At 42.3% G+C, this 21,440-nt stretch overlaps 1 protein-coding gene across 1 annotated transcript in view; it reads left to right on the top strand.

Annotated features, from left to right (window-relative positions):
* The first annotated feature begins 1,150 nt into the window (after positions 1-1,150).
* hsd11b2 (hydroxysteroid (11-beta) dehydrogenase 2) overlaps positions 1,151-21,440 on the top strand; it is a 36,207-nt gene continuing 15,917 nt past the window's right edge. The window contains exons 1-2 of the mRNA XM_074667181.1: positions 1,151-1,628; positions 19,608-19,820. Coding sequence (XP_074523282.1) covers positions 1,349-1,628; positions 19,608-19,820 — 493 coding nt within the window. The 5' untranslated portion in view covers positions 1,151-1,348. The remainder of the gene's footprint in view (positions 1,629-19,607; positions 19,821-21,440) is intronic.

Genomic DNA, 21,440 nt, shown 5'->3' with positions numbered 1-21,440 from the left:
GGGATCCGTAATAGGTGACAGGTCATCGGCCCATCCTTACATATGAATCTGATCTTGTATACCTCCAGGAAGGTTTGACAGCCAGCCATTGTTGCTTTTTGCTCTGAGACCTAAAATCCAGGACACTTTATTGGTTGTTTAATATAAAACAAAAAGATTTTATTGTTTCACAGGTATCGTTCAGTAAAATAAGATTGGTACTATATGCTGTCAGTTTTATCTAAAAATAAAAAAAAAAGAGTCGGTATCAGCAGGTCAGGCTTTTTAAAGATCGGTGATTGGCCAGAAAATTATGATGCATGCACCTATGCAGGTTTGGACCAATCAGAGTCAAGTTTTTTTGTCACAGCTGGGTGTTTACGCTGCAAAAAACTGAAATCGCATCAAGTGTTTTTGTCTTATTTTCAGTGAAGAATGTATTTTAGACTAAATATGAGCCACATTCACTTGACCAGAAGAAGACAAGAAAAATGTAAATGTGCTTGCCAACATTAGAATAATGTCTTAATACAAGCACATTTTCAATTCAATGGCAGATTTTTTGACTCATTACTAGCAATTCAGGTGTCATTTTTGTCTTTGGATAACTCAAAATAAGAAAAATTTCCAGACTGGTCAGGTGAATGTGGCTCATATTGAGTCTAAAACTATATTTTTCACTGAAAATTTGACAAAAACACTTGATGAAATTACATTTTTTGCAGTGTAGTTAGAGAGCAGGTTTGTATAATCTTCTAGGTACCTCAGTTCTAAGAATTCTAAATCGGATTTATTTATTTATTTTTTATCTCTTGTTTGAAAATTTCTCCTCAAGGTTCTCCTGTTTAAACTGTTCTTCGTGTTTTGGATGATTGTGACCTCTGACCTTTGATAAACAGTGAAAAAACAAAGTTGGTTCTAAAAGTTTGAGACACAGTTTGATTAAATTGTCTTGGCTGAATTGTAAACAATAGGCCATGATTAGTGTGTGTGTGTGTGTGTGTGTGTGTGTGTGTGTGTGTGTGTGTGTGTGTGTGTGTGTGTGTGTGTGTGTGTGTGTGTGTGGGCTGCAGATTAGATGCAGGGCTGCAGCCTGTAGTCCCTCCTCCCCCTGCAGCTCTCCTCTATATATACACTGAGAGAGAGCCAGGGAGGGAGAGAGAGGCAGGGGACGAGCTCTGCACCGACTCCACCGACACACTCAGAGTGTGAGAGAGAGTGTGTGTGTGCAGCAGAGAGGGAGAGCGGCAGAGAGACATTCACTGACACAAACAGCAGAGAAGCTTTCTTTCAGTTTGTTTTGCTTTGAAGACGAGAGTCTCTGAGCGTCAGGTGAACCAGGTGACCCTCCTCCTACTCTCCTCCTGTGATGGACGACTACACTCTTCCTTTCTGGATCTACCTGGGGGTTCTGACCTTCTTCGTCGCTGGGGCCATGAAGAAGATCCTGGCGTCCCACCTGAGCGCCGCCCCCACCCTGGTGGCCTGGCTGGGGGCCACCGTGCTGGTGGAGCGCCTGTGGGCGTTCTGCCTGCCAGCCGTGCTGCTGCTGGCTCTGCTCGTCCTCGCTTTGTGCATCTACTCTGCCGCCAGGACCGGCTCGCCGCCCACCACGCTGTCTGCCCACGGCAAGGCTGTGTTCATCACAGGTAAGAGCGGGCTCCTCCCACTCTCTCAGGTGCATGTGTTTGCACTTTTACTGTAAGCTTTTACAACTTCCTTGAATGATCAGTAATTTTTGTTTTTCTTTTACAAGTTACAAATGCACTCTAGAGCATCTGTTGAACTTTCTACTTGATGCTTTTCTTTGCATCAGCTTCATTTTAGTGTTCTTGAAGGAAAAATGTCATGCAGTGCAGAAGTTTGCCTAAAATACAAAAAGTTAAGTGCATCTTTTGGGGTTATAACCTGCAGAATTGATCAGAAAAGATCATTTTCAACCCTTTAACTTCAGATTTTACGAAGCAAAGATCCAAAAGTTTCTTAAAACTTTTACATTGCCTCATTAAATTTAACTTCTCTGATGTGTCTTGTTTTATAAATTGTTTTAGAAGTTTACTCCCAGCTCTTCCAAAACACAGATTGAATGTTTCTGCTCTGAAAGCTTCAAAGGAGTTTGGTAATCTTTTGTACAAGTGTAAATGATAAGTTGAGGTCACGTTGTTCAGAACCTACTTTTAAGAAACCCACAGTATCACCGCTCAGCTGTGGGAGGGTGATCCGATCCTCCTGGGACCCTCTGAGGGAGGGAAGGAGGGGGTGGACCCCAGGAACAATAGCTGTCTGTAAGGGGGGGGATTCCCTTTCACAATAAGAGTCAAAGAGTGACATCAGGAGTAGGGGTCGTTGCGTACACAGGTGACTGTTGAGTGTTTATGTTCCATTTTCTGCTATCAGAGCTCAGAGGAAGTCAGCCTGATAAGACGCCTGATAAGTTTATGGATCAGTGTGTTTGTGTGTGTGTGAGAGAGACATGTGAAGCCCTCAGTGTGTGTGAGTGTGTGTGTGTGTGTGTGTGTGTTTGGATCAGCCCTCTCTGCAGACTTAATCACATTTTTTGTTGCCAGCTGGCTCGGGGCGCTCGGTGTGGTGGTTAACGAGGTAATCAGATCTGCAGATTAATGCTGCTGTCTAATAACACCACGCTCTGCCTTTGTGTTCATGTAAGCTGCACAGAGCGGGAGAGAGGGAGAGACTTAAAGCGGAAACTTTCCCAAACAGGTCCTCAGGTAACCTGGAAGGTCAAAAACAGACATCACCCTGGAGACGGGCCGATGCTGCGCTCGCTCTGCTGTTGTTAATGAACTCACAGGAAAGACGCTGTGATTTGTTTCTGCTCTCAGATATCACCACACTGCGATGCTTCTGCTTTCTTTATCAGATAATTGGTCTGAAAAATTTCAAAACACAAGAAAAATGTCCTCAAATACCTGCTTCTTTAAAGGAGCAGTGCATGCTTTCTGAAGTCAGGTTGTTTCATGTACAGCGTGAAACAGCTTAACTTCAGTAAGTGTTGTTGTAGACAGGATCATGTGCAGACTTTAAGCTTTGTGTGCTTGTGTTTTCACCACTTGGACATCAGACAGCTTGTCCTACTTTGCACAGTGACCTTGCACTTGTGTACCTGTACATGCAGCACATACGTTCAAAACAGCTGCTGGGGTCAGAGGTTTGTGGATCAATACCTTTAGCAGCTTCTTCTCCTGAGAGGTGATGCATCAAAGGGCCAGGACTTTCTTTTACCTGGGCGGTCTGACTGAGGCACTGACTCATGGTAAACAAAATTTTAGCCTTATATACAATTAATAAAAATCTGTTTATCTCTTCCTGGTGTTTCAGAAAAAGTCTCTTTCTGAAACACTTTTTGTCAGCTTCTGTCTCTTTAAACCCCCCCGCTCCACAAACCCCCTTCACTCTGATTGGCCAGCCCTCTGGAGGCCAGTTGGGGGCAGAGCTGTGGGCAGACAGATTCAGGGATTTCTACAACATTTAAATATGTAGAGGTTTAAAAATCTGCACAAACTCAGTCTGAACATCCAAGATTGATATTTTATATCCATGATTAAGATACGACAAAGTGGAATACCCCCTCTTTAATGTTCAAAAACTTCACTTCTCCCTTTCCTTAACAAATATTTTTCTGCAACGCTCAAGCCCAAAGAAAAATAATTTGCTGTATTAAAATGCAACAAAACTTATTGCAACACCTGTAATGGTTAACTTTCATGCAATTCCTGCCTCTTCCAAAACAAACAGCCAATCAGTGATAGGGATTTAAGGGCTGGTTCCATGGTGGCCAATCACATCTCAAGCCATGAGGTAACTAGACAGTTTGCAGCATGCTTCATGATTTTTAAGACTCTTCACCATTACATTAAACATTTAGAACATATTATTCATTAATTCATAGACTTTTCTACATTTTGCAGCCAAACTGCAGCTTTAAATGTGCAAAACAATCACAATTCAGAATCACAATGGCTTAAACTTGGATCAACAATTTGAAACCTGACAAACTTTCCTCCAAAGCTTCTCCTTTGGATCAGAACAGAGAGATGTTGCTTCTTCGGTCACATCACTATGATGAAAAAAAAAACACTTTCATCGCCTTTGTGAGTCATGAGCTTGAGTTTGCATCACTCTTTCATCGTTTTGTGTCTCTTCCCTGCTCCACTTTGTGCTCAGATGTGAAATTCTTGTGTTCAAACACTCTCAGACTTTGAACAAAGGTGTGGTCCACTTCTCCAGCAGCCGCCTCCCACGCAGGAAGAGGTGCCGGCTTGATCAGAGGGACAGAAATCTAGGTTACACAAATACCAGCCGGACTTTACGGAACAGTTCACGCTCACATATGAACCCAAGAGGGAGGGGGGGGCGACCTTGGGGCAGGGAAGACTTTGAGCCTTTCGGGGGCCTCAAACTGAGATTTAACTCCTACCTTCACTGCGAGCAGTCACGTACTGAGAGAGAGCTAACCCCCAGAAACCAGAGCTGCCGAGGATGTAGGTGGTCAGGAGCTTCGGTGCTCGTGGGCAACTGTGAGCACCCACGGGCCATGTTGGAAAAACACACCAGATAAATCAGAGAGTGGACGCTGTAATGCAGAGTTTGACTTTGGAGGTAAACTGAATCATAACTTTTCAAACTTTAAATTATATTTAACATTTGTAGGTTGCATAAACTGGTATTCAAACACAGTGTTGTGGGTTCCTGCTGCACCAATCGTGTACATGGGACTTTGAAACCGAGGCCGCTGCCACGACGAAAACTATGCAATCTTTCTTGCTCTTGTTACTGTTTGCTTTGGGCTGCAAAAGCTGAAATAATACGATAAACACCTGCAGGGAAATTCATGTGAGAGTAGAAACTCTTAAGTGACCGTCATGTGATGGAGCTGTATCGTCACTCCTCCCTCAACGAAGCAGGGGTCACATAAAATCATCTCAGTTGCTAAAAATAAAGATTGAGTCCATAAACCCTGGAGCTCTTCTTGATTTCCGATCTTGAACCTCAGTCTCGTGTTGTGTCTTAGTAATCCCAAACCGGATCAGAGTGTTCTGCAGACTAAGCTGTCGAGCTTCAGGAGGCCGTCTGGTGTCATAGTAACACACTTTAAAGTCCTGGAAGTCTGCACATGACCAGGTCTGGACCTGCTTCTTCACGTGGCGGTGTACATCTGTGGACACCAGGGTTTCCACTTCCTCCCAGGAAGTTTAGCCTCAGATCCTCAGACCTCGACCTCAGGACTCCAGGTCTTATTACAGCAGGGGAGTTTCCTCGCCCTCTGCCCAGCGCAGCGAGCGCTGGCTTTGATGCAGTATAACGGGATATCTGAGAGCAGATTTAAACCCGTTCCAGGGCTGAGATCTTAATCAAAAGCTCACTCTTAATTGGCTCTGCTGAAAGCTTGTAAAGGTCAGAGCGGGGTCACTCTGGAAATAAGAGCAGAGGCTGAAAAAAAGGAGCCAGTAAACCTCTTAGAAAGCTAATGAACTGCTTGACAAAGAGGCGCATTCTTCGAAGGATGAGGGTTGAAGTCACAGGGCTCGCTGACCGGGCAGAGCTGCAGGCTGGCGTCCTGCCGTCATGTGGAGGACACCTCGCGGAGCCTCTTTAGACGGTTTGTCAGGGAGGGGAGGGGCTCTAGATCAGTCCACATCCTCAGAGATTCAGACTCAGACACATCAGGGTTTAGTGTCTCTACGTGAAGCTAAAACCAAAGATAACAGCACAGACTCACAGCCCAGGGACTAAAACTCTTCAGTGAGGAATAAAACTGCAGTTCTTCAAGTGTCCACTCGTGGCAGATAAGTTTCTTTAGCTCATAAAGTCAGGAGCAGAATCAGGAGATGTTGTTGTTGTTAGCCCCAAAATCTTCATTACAGCACGTCTTTCATCAGCATTTACTACCAACAACTGGAGGTCGTCTGTCATGGCTCCTGCTTTCCTCAAAGTGACAATAACATCTGTTAATAAAACCTGTTTTTAAATACAGTAAACTGTAAAAACTGATGATAGAAAAACGTGTCATTCAAAGCAGCTGCCAACTTGGGAAAACTAGCGTAGTCTCTAACCCCTGCGTACCAGCTGCTGCTAAAAAATGCGCACCATACAAGGACAAAAGAGCTGAACCATTTGGTGGAAACGGGGCTTAAGTTTCGATTTTATGCTGTCAACCTTTAGTGTGCCGTTACATTGAAAAAATAATAATCCAAGCGAGGACAAAAAATGTTTAATTTTTTGTGTTCTTACTTAAATAACTAAACACTTGTTACAGTTACAATACGTTTGACTGCTGAGGTTTAACGTTTAGAGTGTTTTCCTTAAAGAGAAACCAAGAACAGCATCTAATTTAATTTGGGTGTATCTTTTACGGGCATGTAAGGATAAGGGGTTAGTGGCACTTTTCTCATCCCAGCTGAAAGAAAAAGTCTGTTCTGACCAGCCTGACCAGCTGGATAATCCACACTGCAAAAAACTGAAATCTTATCAAGTGATTTTTTCTTATTTTATCTCTTTCGTTCGTGTCCTGTTGAACCACACACCTAACTCGGAGAACCATCTACATGTTTGCAATATGTTTGCAATTTTGTTGTACTTGTTGCAATGACTAATAAAGTTATGTTCTATATTCCCGTATCTGCCCGCTGCGTTAAACTTCTTGTAGGATAAAAACAAAGACCTCCTCAAGTCCAGTGTGCTGCTTTCTTCTGAACAGCCCCATGGCGCGCCAACGTCTTTTCAGAACCCGTAAGAATGCAATGACTCTGGGCTAAAACCAGTAGTATCTCCTTATTGGTGAGATCAACTCCAAAGTACAATCTTATGAGGCTTACAATTCGGTCCATCTTGCAGTGAAGTATATAACTACGACGGCGTATTAGGGCCAAATTTGTGACTTTATTAACTCGCAAATTTACTAGTTTATTTAGTCTTAAGTTTTCCACTTAATGAACTTGCAAATTTTTTTGTTTCTCAAGTCGTAAATTTGCGACTTTGGAAACTCAAAAATTTTTAGTTTTTTTCTCGAATTTATTTATTTATTCTTTTAAATTTCTTTAGTGGCCCTAATACGCCATCGTAATGATTGACACAAGATGGGATTTAATTTATTTTTTAACCTGCATTAGTTTCAGACAAAAAAATGGCCTCAGTGTGCAAAGGCCTAAAAAGGTCAATTTATCCGTCCTTGGAAAGACATACAAAAATGTATCCATCCTCTTCAAACAAAGTTACCATCACTGCTCACATACTTACCTGCCTCCTGTATGTTGGCATTGCTGTTAACCAATAAATCCACCAGACGAGGTGGGGCAGCCCAGATTCAAAAGTTTATGACATCAAACTCAAAATCAAACGTGTAGAGGACGTAGAGAAGCTATTGATAATGTAGCTCTTGAATAAAAGATAAAAAACAGAGACAGAAGTTCCCTGCCAACTCTGAAAGTTTTCCTTTAAAAAGTCCCGCCATTGTTATTTCTTCTTTGTGTCTCACTTAAGCAACAAATGTATCCCTAAGCTTTATGGAAATGTGGCAAAATACGGACAAAATGAACGCAAAGCACAGACAAAAGACGTTGTCCGGATCCATATTTAAAGTTGAGAATAAATGAGCCTAAACAATAAAAATCATTTGGAATGAAAAAAGAGCTTTTGCATAAATGTGTGACACCATATCTATAAATATTAGCACAGAGTTTGTTGGTGTCTACATTTCTTGCACACCTTGCAAAGCTAATCTAAGGGTGTTTTTTGTGTATAATCCTGAAAGACTGACGTTAGAGTAAAGACTGACATCTTTTGTGGGAGTTCCAACTGTTCCAACTCCATTTAAGTTAAATCTAAAGAGCTCTGTGGCAGTTTGGATCATGCTTCGAATCACTTCGACCATAAATACTGAGAACCTCAACAGACCTTTTACAATAAGCTGAAACTCACTTTGGTGGTCGTCTAACAGCATCTTAAACTCCGGGAACGACAGCCAACTGCTTGAAGCTTCCAGCGCTGCCAAAAATCAGCAATAAATTATTTCAAATGGTGAAGAAATGTTGTTTTAAGAGACTTCTGCTGCGATTGAGAGGCTAATGTCCTCATCAGGGAAACGTGAATGTCTGCAGCACAGTTCATCACACTCCATCCTTCAAGTGGGGAAGAAAGTAGACGACCATTTTTGGCTCTCCAGTCCACCCCGGCTGCTCGTCACGTCCGAATCTGTCGGTGGTTTTCCCCTCCGTTATGATCTCTGGTGATCACTTGGGCTCTCACGAGACGCTGACTCTGGGTCCAAAGGTTCCAGTTACACAGCTGCAGGAGAACGGGTCCAACAGAAACAGGAACAGAAATATGACCGCTCGAATCTCATGTCTTCGTCACCAGAGTTCCCTGTTTTGGACTCGTCTTTACATCTTTCTAACTCAGCATTTTTCACTCTTACTGCTCTCTTTTCTTTTAGTTTCATCCTCTTTTCCTGTCTTTTATCAAAATCACTCCTCACTTTTCCTCTACCTTTGACTTCATTCTTCCTTTCAGCTCCTTCCTTGTCTCCTCATCTGTTTCCTCACAAAGTTCAGCAAAGTTCATCAACCCGGCGATCAGCGATGATGACTCCTCTAAACGGATGAAGCTGAAGTTTGGGCTGAAGCGAGCGTCTCCTCCTGAGAGGAACCATCAGGCCTCACAGTTGGAGCACGTTACGTAAGCTAGCAGAGCATGTTTACTGATGATGGCCGTCAGTTATTTAAAGGTTTGACTCTTTGTTCCTCGTCCTGTCACGTGGCCTCGGCTCACAGTTGGACGACTGTTTGTTACCACAGAGTTTCCAACTGATGAAGCAACGATGACCTCCACGGCGAGTCCGTGTTGTTTTCACACAGAGAGGATGGCTGCAACAGAACAAACACCAAGCAGGAACATTTGAGGAAATGTTGCCCAATATTCAGCCCACCATGAGAACACGAGCATGTGGCCTCAATCTGTGCTGATCTCAGAGCGGATCACAAATCTTCGAACAGTCCATGTAGAAAGATCTGTGATTAGAGGATAGGATGGTTCATGGAGACCTTCTTAGGGATCATCTGACTTTCTAAAAACCCTTCAAACTTTGTGCACAATCCCTGCAACAAGCATCAAGACCCTTAAGGCGAAAGTCGTGCACGGGAACCACCTAAAGACACCCGCTGACCTTTGAAGTAAAACAAAGCGTATCAAAACCAGATCATATTTGGCTTGACAATAGAACGAACCAAGAGAGAATCATTATTGGGGTAGGACTCTAGAGAACTCCTCTGGAGGTCCTGATAAAGGCCGGACTGCACATGCAGTCATCACACAACAGAGCAGAGCCTCTTCTGCTGTTTTCTCAGCGTGATCAATGAAACAAAACTAGGCCTTAATGATATAAAGGGAAAGGAGACCTCCACAGATATTTTATTGGGATGGAACGCCAGCTCCGGTTTGCAGATCCTGCACTTCCTGTCGGCCTCTTGACCCTACGTTATAAAAAATGTACAGTCTACCAAACCACTACTATAGGCTGGATAATGGTAATGGAAATTAGATGCACGAAACGACCATGAGAGAACACGCATGGCTTTTATATGCTTCTTAACGCTCCGTGCTAGGGGCCCCTGTTCGTTTGCAGAAATTTTCCACTTGAGAAGGATCACGCAAAGGCGTGAGGCTGCTAAAATGAGGTCATTCATCTGTAACGAGCTGTGCAGACCTCGCAGACACATTAAGCATAAAAACTGCTATAGTTGTCTCATGCAGCTGCAGTTGCATAGTTGTTTCTCTGCACACAGAGAGAAAGCTAGGTTAAGACATGAATAAAATCATTAACATGATTTACAGCTCGGTAAACTCTTTTTTTCTCTCCCTACTGTTTTAGAAAACAGTTATTTCAGCCTCTAGCTGAAACACTTTACTTAAGCTGCTGTCTCTTAAGCCGCGTTTTCACCAAGCAGACTGGTTCGGTTTCGTCTCAGTACGCTCCACTCTCAGAAGGTGAAGCAACAACACTGCCGTTGATTGGTCAATAGAATCGTCACTTACCCTGACAGCAACTGCATTTCTCCTGGTGGCACACAGACTTCTCTGAAACAAAACTTGATTGCACTTTGTATCAACGAGCTACATGCCAGAGAGGACAAAATGCTAGATGTCTCCCATCATTGCTCTTTTCTTTACTGTGTCACGTTTTTCTTCTTTGTTGGATTTATTAGCGGGGTACACTGTGTGGCGCTGCTATGGCGTCATACTACATGCGGCTGTCAGCATCCGGCTAATACGCCCCCTACCATGAGGGGGCATGGATGGCTGTGGAAATGTAAACAGGACCAAGCTTAACTGAGCCAACCCATACCTAACTGTACTGATCTAAACCAGACTGCTTGGTGGAAACGGGGCGTTTAAGACTCCCTGCTTCAAAACCGGTGCCCATGCTGGTAATGCATTACTTAGTTACTTAGTTTCTTAGTAATGTAGTTGCGTGTTACTCTAATTTGAGCACTTTTTTTCTGTAATGGCTAGTCTAACACATCACTCTTTCTAAAACAGCTATCAGATTAAAGTTACTTATCCAAGTCACTGTGCTTTACAATATTTTTTAAAATTTTTCTTAGTTATAAAAAAAAATATATGCTTTTTTGTGACGGAAGTTTCGTGCTTGAGTTACATTTTCAGATTGGGACATGGTCCCACACGGTCCGCTCTGTGGACTACAGGCTCGATATCTTCCATCTAAAGTGTGGCTGTTACCGTTGTTGTCTGTCAGTAATTTAACTTTAGAGTGCAGCCGATGTAGGTCTGAATATCTGACCTGTGTTGGTGAGAGTCAAGACACAGACAGAAAACTCCATTTCCGAGCTGCTGTTTTTAGTCACTCTCTGAAATGATATTCAACCTAAGGTATCCTGCATTACGTACTGTTTATACCGGGGCGAAGACAGTTTCATTTTTAACATTCGCCTTTTTTCTGTCAAAGTTATAAGAGGATGTCCAGGACACACGAGAGGTGATTTCTTGTCAATACATTTAAAAAAGACAAAGCTACTGAGATTACAAGTTGAGAAAAGCCCATTTATAGAGACAGGCCTCTGATATGATCTCAATGGGTTTTTTATGACCTTTTATCAACAAACTAAGAGCTGTGAAAGTTATGTGAGGACGTCCACACTACAAAAACCTGAAATCTTATCAAGTGTTTTTGTCTTGTTCTTTGTAAAAATTGTCTTAATATACTCAATACGAGCCACATTCAACATATCAGTGTAGAAAAATGTTTTGTTTTTAGTTGTTTAAAGAATAACATGAGGTCTGAATTGCTTATAACAAGTTCAAATAATCTGCCAATGAAACAAGAAAAATTTGCTATAAAATGTTTGAATGTTGAACTTCGTAATACAAGTGACTTTTCTCTTGCTCCATGGCAGAACTGAAAATAAGACAAAAACACCAGATAAGATTTCATTTCTTGCAGTGCAGGACACACGAGAGGTGATTTGGTGTCAAAAAAAAAATTTAAAAATGACAAAGCTGTTAAAATTCTTACCCGAAAATGTGTCTTTTTAAGGCAAAATGTTATGAAGAAGATTTGCTGAGTTTGTTTTTATTATTATGTAGTATTTATTGTAGTGATATGTGAAGGACTGTCACCTCCTTAAATAGCAGTGGATTGATGCATCCATGTGGAAATACAAAAAAGTTATGAAAGACCCCATTCCTTTAACCCACAAGGGGTGGGGTGGGGGGTGTCACTCTAGTCTGTATTTAAAACTTGAGAGATATTAAGATCTTTTACTGAAACGCTTGAGAAGTTGTTTTACTTTTAATCTGTTGAGGGTTGGACCTACCTGAGGGTCCCGTACAGATCTGTTTTTATGAATCTGTTTGAAAATGAGGGAAGCATCTGTGAGGTAGAATGCTGGGAAAGAGAAAACAATAAAGCCGCAGAGGATTAAAAAAGGTGTGAGGTCAAACTCTGGTGTTGAAGTCTCGAGGGTGTGGACACATGACCTCTGAGTGACACCTCATCAGTCGAGGTCACGGGTCGGTCTCATCCCTCTGTGTGGTTTTATATCAGCGATGATTCTCTAATCATAACGCTGATGATGTGATGACTTCCAGGTGTGTCTGTACAGAAACACAGAAACACGTCTCCTCCCTCTGCTGCAAGGTTACAGGGAGGGACGTCTTTGGATCAGAGCGGAACGAAGAGCTGAATTTACACTATCACCGCTGGTTCTTTCACATATGTTTAAAATCAGTCATCTCTGGATCAGGCCGGGCTTTTTCTGGATCCCAACTTCTTTCAGGTGATGATGGAAAGAGCATCCAAAGTGTTTCTCGAACGTGGGTTAATATGTTGTCACTGAAGGGAAACTTTGTTTATCTTGTTTGCAAATAAAAGTTTCCACACCAAAAGTTATAAAGTTAAAATTTATTAGACTGATGTGCCGTCCTGTCAGCAAACTTGTCACTGCTTCCATCTGTTTTCTGCAGAGGTTGAAGCCTCCTCCCATAGACAGATGTGCGTTTTGACCTCAGCGTTGCCTCGTTCTCGCCCATCTCTGTGCAGAATCACGTTTATTTCTTCATGTCAGGAGCCCCTTGGAGCCCCGGCCTCGTTATATAATAGAGAGCAGAGATAACACGACCCAGAGTTCAGCTGCAACCCTAACTCATATGCTTCACCGGGATAAATCTCTGAGTTCTGTTGGGGATGCTCCTGTGGGCTCCAGTTTCAGAGAGGAACCTCGGTCGGCGTTAGAGATGCTGAAGGCCCGTCTGAGTCCTGTGAGTCCGAGCGCACACCTTCTTCGACCCTGAGAGCAAATATGGCACCCTGCTGTGAGAGGTCAGCAGAAGAATGTGGGACAGTGTGGGGTCTTCACAGAAACCTGAGAGGCTCAGATCTGCAGACGTGCACAGTGACTCGGAATATTCCCCCTGCAAATACCTCCAAAATCCAAAATTAGCTCCAGAGTCCAGCCGCTACAAAACTGTTTTAGTCTGAACAGACTGATGGGAAACTCTCAGTGTGAAGCAGGTAACATTAAAATCCACAACAATCGAAATGGTTTTGCACATGGAAAGGCAGGGAGCTCCCTTAAAAGAGTCTACATCGAACAGAACTTGTTGCAAGTGCAAGTGCAAGTTTAATGGGGAGTGTTCATTGAGTTTTCAGACCACTCGTCCTCAAAAAGGCGACAAATCTAGTGACTTTTTCTGGAGTTCGGAGACTCTAAGTCCCTCCCAGCTGCAGCCGGAGCAGGCGACTGATCCACGTTGTTATCCCTCTCCCCTAAAGCGTCCATTACCATTACTATACATCATTGGATCATATCCCTGCACATCTTTTGCTGCTTCTGGTTATAAAAAGATTGCATCTTGGCAAATCCAACACCTTCAAAGACTTTTTGTGTGCTTTTCAATATGTAGACTGAAAAAAAACCTAAGGCAGTTAGTGGAAAACCAAACACCTTTAACCCTAGAGCACTATGACTAAGTGATTTCCATCCACACGCCTGTTTCCCTGTTCCTGTCCCTAATTTCTTCAACTGAAAAATGTTCAGGTGATTTTAACCAACGTTACTGATTAAGAAGTAAAATAATTTCATCATTACTTATTACTGAAAAAAAAAAATTAGCCTTCACTGGATAAGGCTCACATGTCCAAGGAATGGGTGGACCAAAGAAAAAGTTTCCAGCTTGATAATAATTTTTTCATTTTTCACAAATTTTAGAGCTTTACTTTGGGTCTGCCCATAACTCCTCTAGACGTCGGAAAAAGACATGGTCTGGAGTAACAGCAAGCAGCAAGTGCTAAAACCTGCTGTTTCTCGAGTGTTCGCTTGAGGCTGGCTCTAGAAGTATCTGAAGTCACATACACACCAAGCCAAAAAAAGCTGTTCTCAAAGCAGAAATTAACCTATTAACAGCCTGGTTCAAAAAACGTCTCCTGTCTGAGTCGCTAATTTCACTATCCACACACACTGTATATGGGGTGATTTTTTGTCTAACTCAGCAGTTCAGAAAATATTAAAATTGTGAGTTTACCCAATCAACTCACATGACTGACGTGCACACTGTGTGAAGACTCGAAGCCCGCGTCACTTCCATTATGGCCGCAACAGTCAATTTGCTTCAGAAATCTGTTTCTGAACATCTGAATGCCTCTTTGCTCTATGGGTTAAGGACATGAACTTAGTGCATGATGCTCAAAGTTTTCTGATGCTGCTGCAAACAAATCCAACAAGCTCTTTTTCAAGCCTTTTTCAAAGCTACAAGTTGAAGCAATCTCTGCAGAGAGTTTGATGACATCTCCTCACTCAGAGCCAGGAATACGACAAGATAATGATCAATGATGATTTAAAAATACAGGAAGCAGAAATAGCCTTGTTGGTTTAATCAGCTCATTTACTCAATCATTAACACACAAACACAAACACAAACGTTATCATCACTCATCAAACTGTCACCGCTCAAAGAACACACACTTTCAGGGGAGTTGGCAGGTGTGTGTGAGAGTGTGTGTGAGTAAGGTGTACCCTGTGTTTCCGTAACATGGGGCAGAGTGCTGGTATTTATCTCTGGAGCCAGCGTTAGCTCTGTTTCTCTCCTCGGGACGTGACTCTGGAAGTCCTCCAAGGACACGGAGTCAAGCAGCATGCCAACGCCGAGCCAGCAGAGCTCTCTCAAACACCCGCCGCACAAAAGAACAAACAGAACAGCGAGTACCGCAGCAGATCAGGTTGTAGGTGCTTGGGCTTCTGGGAAACGGGGGAGCCGAGGGTTACGTGACGGATCCCTCGGGGTGGGGGGATGTTGGGGAGGAACTCCCCTCTGGGAAACAAATGTGCACGTGCAGCGAGGAGGGCTCCCTCTTTGTGTTCCTGTGCAGAGGAACACAGTTCCCTGAAAGTGACTCCAGTTTAGCTCTAAAATCCAGAGCCAAACTCGTAAATTTATACGAGGCCCAACCAGAGTTCAGCAGAGACGTGAGACCGGGACACAAACTGGGACGTAAACTCTGAGTTATTTTTATTTCTGCTCCAGAAATGCTGCACACACTCTGAGTTTGCACACACTCCTGGAGTCTGACATGGAGTCTCCTCTGGTTTTAGAGCAACATGAACCAAGTAAAAGACAATAAATAAGACTTTATTAAAAAGAAAAAGAAAGAAAAAAAATCAGACAAATGCAAACTTTTTAGATCATGCACATTTCACAAAATCCATCTGCAGCGACAGACAGAGGAATTTAAAAAACAGCTCCAACTTGCAGCCACATGTTTGTCTTTGATAAAATTTCAGTTATCTGAGCTTCAACATTGTGTGAAATGATCCAAAAAAAATTATACAGTTTTTATATGATATAAGCTTTATATTCCATGCACATTGATCCATTCTTGATGCAGACATCTGACTTTCTCACAAGTATTTACAGGTCTGGTCTGCTAAAGCTGCATGTTGAGTTTAAGCTGGGAGCAGATCAGACCTGCTTCAGAGGGAACAAGTTCCCTGTGTTAATAATAATAAAAAAAAACTCAACTTAACTTCCTAATCATCCATCCAGAATCAGTTTGTCCCTTAGATCTTAGATTTTTCAAACTCACACAATAAACTTGGTCATTGACTAGTCTACATGAGTCCCAGGGTCTCCTGCTGCTTCCCAGCAAACAGCAGGTGCTGATGTGGTCCCCTGTCTCTTCCTAAAGTACTCAAAAATCCTCACATGGTGTCATTCCCAGCAGCAATCAGAGCGGGATATACTCCTAACCTTGATATCTAGATGCAGATTGTAAATGAATTTTGTGCAAGTTGCAAAGCAGCTGCTGGCTGGTATCCTCCATAGTGTCCCTTACAAGTACACACATATTTTAAAAAGAAAATTAGGTTATGGCACCATTTGGTGACTTCTAGGATGGCCAGTTGACACTTCCATTGCTGATGAGTTTGGCAACACTGATATATAGACATTGAAAAAAAAAATGGATAAGAGAAAGTTTGTTTGCCGTTCTAAACTTTTTTCTTTCTCCCCAATATTACCCCTCTCTCCTACAGCTTCCATTACAAGCAGCAACGTCTGGTCTAAAAATATGAGACAATGCTGAAGTGCTTAAATCTACAGTTTCTCAAGTGTCCCCTTGAGGATGACTCCGAAAGTAGTGGAAGTCACATACACATCAAGCCAAAAAAAAAGCTGTTTTCAAAGCAGAAATTAACCTATTTACAGCCTGGTTCAAAAAACGTCTCCTGAATGAGTTGCTAATTTTACTATCGGCACCCACTGTACAGGGGGGGTGAATTTTTGTCTAACTCAGCCATTCAGAGGATATTAAGATCACAAGCTTGCCCAATCAGAGGCACAGCTCAGGGTCACGTGACCGACAGGTGCCTTATAGCTTTATGAGAAGCCCTTGCTACTACCAATAAGGCCGCAAAAGCTGATGTGCTTCACTTTCTGTTTCAGGAACAGACAGGTGACGTTAAGGAGACTACGTCCATGTTTAATACAGTCTATGGTCCATGATAATCACAAGGAAATGGTTAATAATGACATTATGTGGTGGCTTTTAGGACAGCCAATAGCTCCTTTCCTTACTGAGGAGTCGGTAGCTCTGTGCAGGGGCTGCAGACATGATTATGGCAGTCACCAGCTAAGCTGCCGAAATGGGGCCACTTTTTCACATTTAGAGCCACATCTGCAGTTTGATGCTTGTACAAGACGTGGGAATAGGGCCACGTTAAAGAAAAAAAAAGGACACTTATGAGATTAATCCCATAAAAATCACAAGAATACAGTTATTTTATAGCTATAGGCTAGAAGATGTAGGATAAAAAATGAAAGATCACATTTGTGTAATATTTCTGTATCCTATTTTTTTAGTGTTGCAAATTGCAGATGTTTTATTTGAGCAAGAGCTGGCTGTGAAGAGAGGACAATGTAACCCACCGAGCAAAGAGACATTCAACCAACATCCTTACAATGTCATTTCCCAACGTCTAAATTTGGTCTCCTGAAGATACAAACTGTTACTCCGAACTTTGTCTTCTTCAGAGTTCCAGTTCCAAAACCAAGTCCCTAAGAATTGAGTAATTGTCTCTACCACTAATATCTTAAGTTTATTCTCATAAATTTAGGGCTTTTTTGTATTTTTTTTTTAACGTGCCCCTACTCTTCCGTCGTACTCGAAGGCCATGTGTGTGAGTTTATTTCAGGTCGTCTTATGTATGAATTATCTTTGACTGAATCTACTTGTGTTATGAAAACATTTTGGAAACAACCTTTAAGGAATCAGATCCTCCTTGCATTGAATGTTACGTAACCCAACCTCCTCGTCTGCAGGCGGGACCTGTCAGCATGATTAAAATGTTGATAACAGTCCACATATTTATGCTTTTCTATATTTGTCTTTCTCGAGTCGCAGCAGCATTTTTCTGCCCAAACTTGCAGCTGTGAAATCCAAACAACCAAACCCATCAGACCAGTAGGAAGTTCATTATTACATCACAAGCTGCTCCGCTCTGTTGGACCAGATACAGGTGACAGTTGATCAGAGCGATTTCAACATCAGATGAAGTTCAAACACACTGATCTAATCTGGATCTGCGGCTCTGCCAGCGCTGCAGGAAGCTGCTCGTAACTCGCTCCGATGAGATTTAATCTTTCTGAGAGTTTGTGAATCCACTTCTTCTCATTGTTTGTCACAGTGTGCAGAGGATCAGAGCTGCTGCTCGTGTTAAACTCTTTTATAGCATTGTAAAATCAGACGATATCCTACTGTTGTTAGCTGATTGCTTTGAGAGTGGACACATATCTGTTGCTGATACTCTGTTAAAATGAACTCATGCTGTTAAAACAAACCACATCCTTAGCTGATAAACTGAGAACATTTCAAGAATCATCTACCAACACTTTCAATAATCTACTGACACCACTCTGTGTTCTAAAACCAGTCAATAATATACTGCTGCAGCGCTGTAAAGTCAGACAAACAGGAAGTGTTAGATCAGATTGTAATCTACTGTACTCACAGAGGAAAGCGCACCAATCATTCCTGCTCTTACACTGTAAAACTGACAGCATCTCTCTGCTGTTACTGCAAAACAAGACAGGAATCAAAAAAAGAAGTCAGAATTAAAGAGGAGGTCTTGATTTTTTTTTTCTTCTTTTTGAGTCTATGTTTTGTTTTTACATCTTAAAAAATCCTGTTTGGTGTTTCAGACCCTTGTTTTCAGCTCCTGTCCTTAACATTTTTTCCTCAAAGGCTCCCTGCTCTACACGCCCCCTTCCCCCTGATTGGCCAGCCCTCTGAGGCCTACTGGGGGTGTGGCTATGGGCAGACCTTGGTGTTTGAGGTCCATCTGAGATCCTTAAGCAATCACCAGATCCCAAGCTTCGTTTTGATCAACTGACAAACAGATTCTGAAATGTCTTGAAAATCTGCACAAGCTTAGTCTGAACAATACATGTATCATTCGTTCGATCGATATTCAACTATGAATCAAAAAAATCCAAACATTGAAAAACAGTTCATTTTCTCTTTTCCTCCTTATTTGAAATGAAAGCAAATAGTGAGTGAGTGAGAATTCAGCGTTCCTGAAAACTTATTCAAAGAACAAATTGAGCAAAAAGAAGATAGGCACCAGTTCGTCTACAGCAGCTGTTAAAATCAAGATTCTTTAAACCATCCCCGTCTGTCAGGCCAAACCAGGCTTTAGCCAATCCCTGTCTATAGATTATATACATAAAGATGAAGGCTCAGGGATCTGTAGTCTGAGAGGTCAATCAATGATGTATTAATAAGCATTGGAGTCTGTACGGAGAGCAACAGCAGGAGGAACACAATCCCACTTCCCGAGGTCTGTCAGCAGTAATCCGATTTCTAACTCTGAGTGCACCAAACAATCTGATCAAGATAAAGCATTTAAACCTGAGCGACAAATCTGCTTAAGGTGTATTTAAAAGCTAATCAGAGCGCTGACTTCCAGGAATGGTCAAAAATGATTGATGCCACTTCCAGACCTTTAAGGACAGACTATATACGTGTCAGCGCTCTGCATCAGGACATTGTTATTTCAGAAAACGCAAGACTTGCTGCTTGGAAACAAAGTTCTTTGTACCAGGGTTACAGCTGAAGGAAAAGAAGCTTAAGGGAAAGACGCTAATTGCTGGCTGCTCTACAATAACCAAAAATGTTGAGAAGTATGCTTTTGGCTCATATTTCTCATCACACCTGGTAACAATCTGTTAAAATCAGTAAAAATCTTGCGGTTGAAGTGAGTAAACTTTGGTTTGGGTGACTGAAGATAAATGTCTTCCCTTGGTGTTGTTAGCTGACTCCTTCTTTGTTCTCCTCTCATGTTCACAGTAGTTGTATAAACAGCTCATGCTTGAACAGAGATTATTGTGCGATGCGGTCACACATCTGCATCCCTCTGAAAACACATTGCCTCTGTCCTCTTGGGTTTAATTTGCTTCTGGAGAAACATCTGATGGAGATTTTTAGCTTCCAAAAATTACCCAACAAGCTTCCCGTAAAGACGAGTCAGAGCTGCAGGAACAGAACAGCCACAGGAGTTCGTTGTGTGTCAGTTTGTGAAACCCTCTCCGTGTCTCCCCCACAGGTTGTGATACCGGTTTCGGAAACGCCACAGCGAAGCATCTGGACGCTCTTGGCTTCGAGGTGTTCGCCACAGTCTTGGATCTGTCGGGAGATGGAGCCAGAGACCTGCAGAGGACCTGCTCGCCCCGCCTCACCCTCCTACAGGTGGACATCACGCAGCCGCAGCAGGTCCAGCAGGCGCTGCTCGACACCAAGGCCAAGCTTGGCCTCAAAGGTGAAGACCTGCAGCTCAGACACCTCTGAATGACTCTTACTCATTCATGTTTTTACTTTTTCCACATGCAAAATGCGACAAAATCCCAGAAAATCAGCTGCAAAAATGAAGGTTTTAGTATCCAGGCTGTGCAGGATAAGTATCAGGGTCTTCAGAAGACTGGTCAATCAAAATAAAGAGGGGTTGTGGAGTGGGGAGCTTTAAAGAGACAGCAGCTAAAATTAAAAAATAGAGATTTTTCAAGCTGTTAATCATGTTAAGATACTAAGGGAGCACCAGAGGGACAAAATAAAGACTTTGTCCTCTCTTTATGTTTGGCTGTCCATGGAAAATTCAGATGCAGGTGAACAAGCGTGCAAGGCCGTGCTCCTGAACTCAATAAACCTTTAAAGCCTCATAAGAAAAAAAAAAAACAATAAAACAGTGAGTAACTCAGAGTCCTCCTAACTTATCGGGGGAGTATCTGAGCGAACACTCTCAGGAGGAGCTCCACTCGAGGAGTAACGGAGGATAATTTGAGCAGATCTGAGAAATTTCCCAGCAGCCTCAGGGGAGGACAGTGGGAGTATGTGAGCCGTATCTGGGGAATATCTGAGCAGTGTTTGAATCTGATCTGAGGCGTATGTCGGAGTATGGAGTGTTGGTGGTCTCATGTTGCACACACACACACACGCACACACACATACACAAACACGCTGCTCTCTGCTCTCTGATTGGCTCAGACCTGCAGCTCCCACTGGCTTTGTAATTAGTCAGCTCCGACCGCTGGCTTTACCTCTGAGTCATTTAAGGACAAACCGAGTGTGGATGTGTGTGTGTTAGTGTGTGTTAGTGTGTGTTAGTGTGTGTAAGTGAGTGGGCGGGTGGATGTAATAAAAGAACAAGAGGGAAAGGTCACTTAAAACACACTCCCATGCACTCAAGCTGGAACCGTGTTTGGATGTTTGGGTGTGTTTGGTTGTGTGTGTGTGTGTGTGTGTGTGTGTGTGTGTGTGTGTGTGTGTGTGTGTGTGTGTGTGTGTGTGTGTGTGTGTGTGTGTGTGTGTGTGTGTGCGTGTATGTGTGTGTGTGTGTGTGCAGGCACTGACTAGTGTAAACTGAACCTTGGTGCAGAAAGGTGTGTGATCACAGGTTTGTTGGTGTTTGACAGATTTTCTTGGCTGCAGTCTCCAGAAAAAAACTTTGTGATAACTTTAAAAAGTTTTAATAAAACTTAAGTTAACCTTCAAAACTTTATTATGCTGTTGGAAACATGACATTAAATTAAGCTGAAGAAGAAATTTCACCTAGAAGAAGAATTTTTTGCAATTAAATAAGGAGGAAAAACTTGGAGTTGAACTTAAAAAAGGAAGAATTAAAAAAGGAAATGATTAAACCAGAAGTTGAAATATAAGAGATTACAGTTTAAATAAAGTAAGAATAGATTATAGCTGGAATATGGTTGTGATGTAAGAGATTAAAGTCAGAATGTAACAGAATAAAGTTGGTTAAAAGTTTGAACGTAAGAGATTTAAGTCAGAACAAAATGTGACTGTAAGAGATTCAAGTTGGAAAAGTCAGAATGTAAGTGATTAAAGTTTAAATAAAGTCAGACTGCAAGAGAATAAAAAGAATAAAGAA

This window comes from Halichoeres trimaculatus, unplaced genomic scaffold (genome assembly GCF_033239565.1).
Source record: "Halichoeres trimaculatus isolate MK-OKI-2021-1 unplaced genomic scaffold, fHalTri1.1 fHalTri1_scaffold_3, whole genome shotgun sequence".
NCBI classification, from domain to species: domain Eukaryota; kingdom Metazoa; phylum Chordata; class Actinopteri; order Labriformes; family Labridae; genus Halichoeres; species Halichoeres trimaculatus.
The sequence above is the reverse complement of the archived record's forward strand: the minus strand, read 5'-3'. Positions and strand labels throughout refer to the sequence as shown.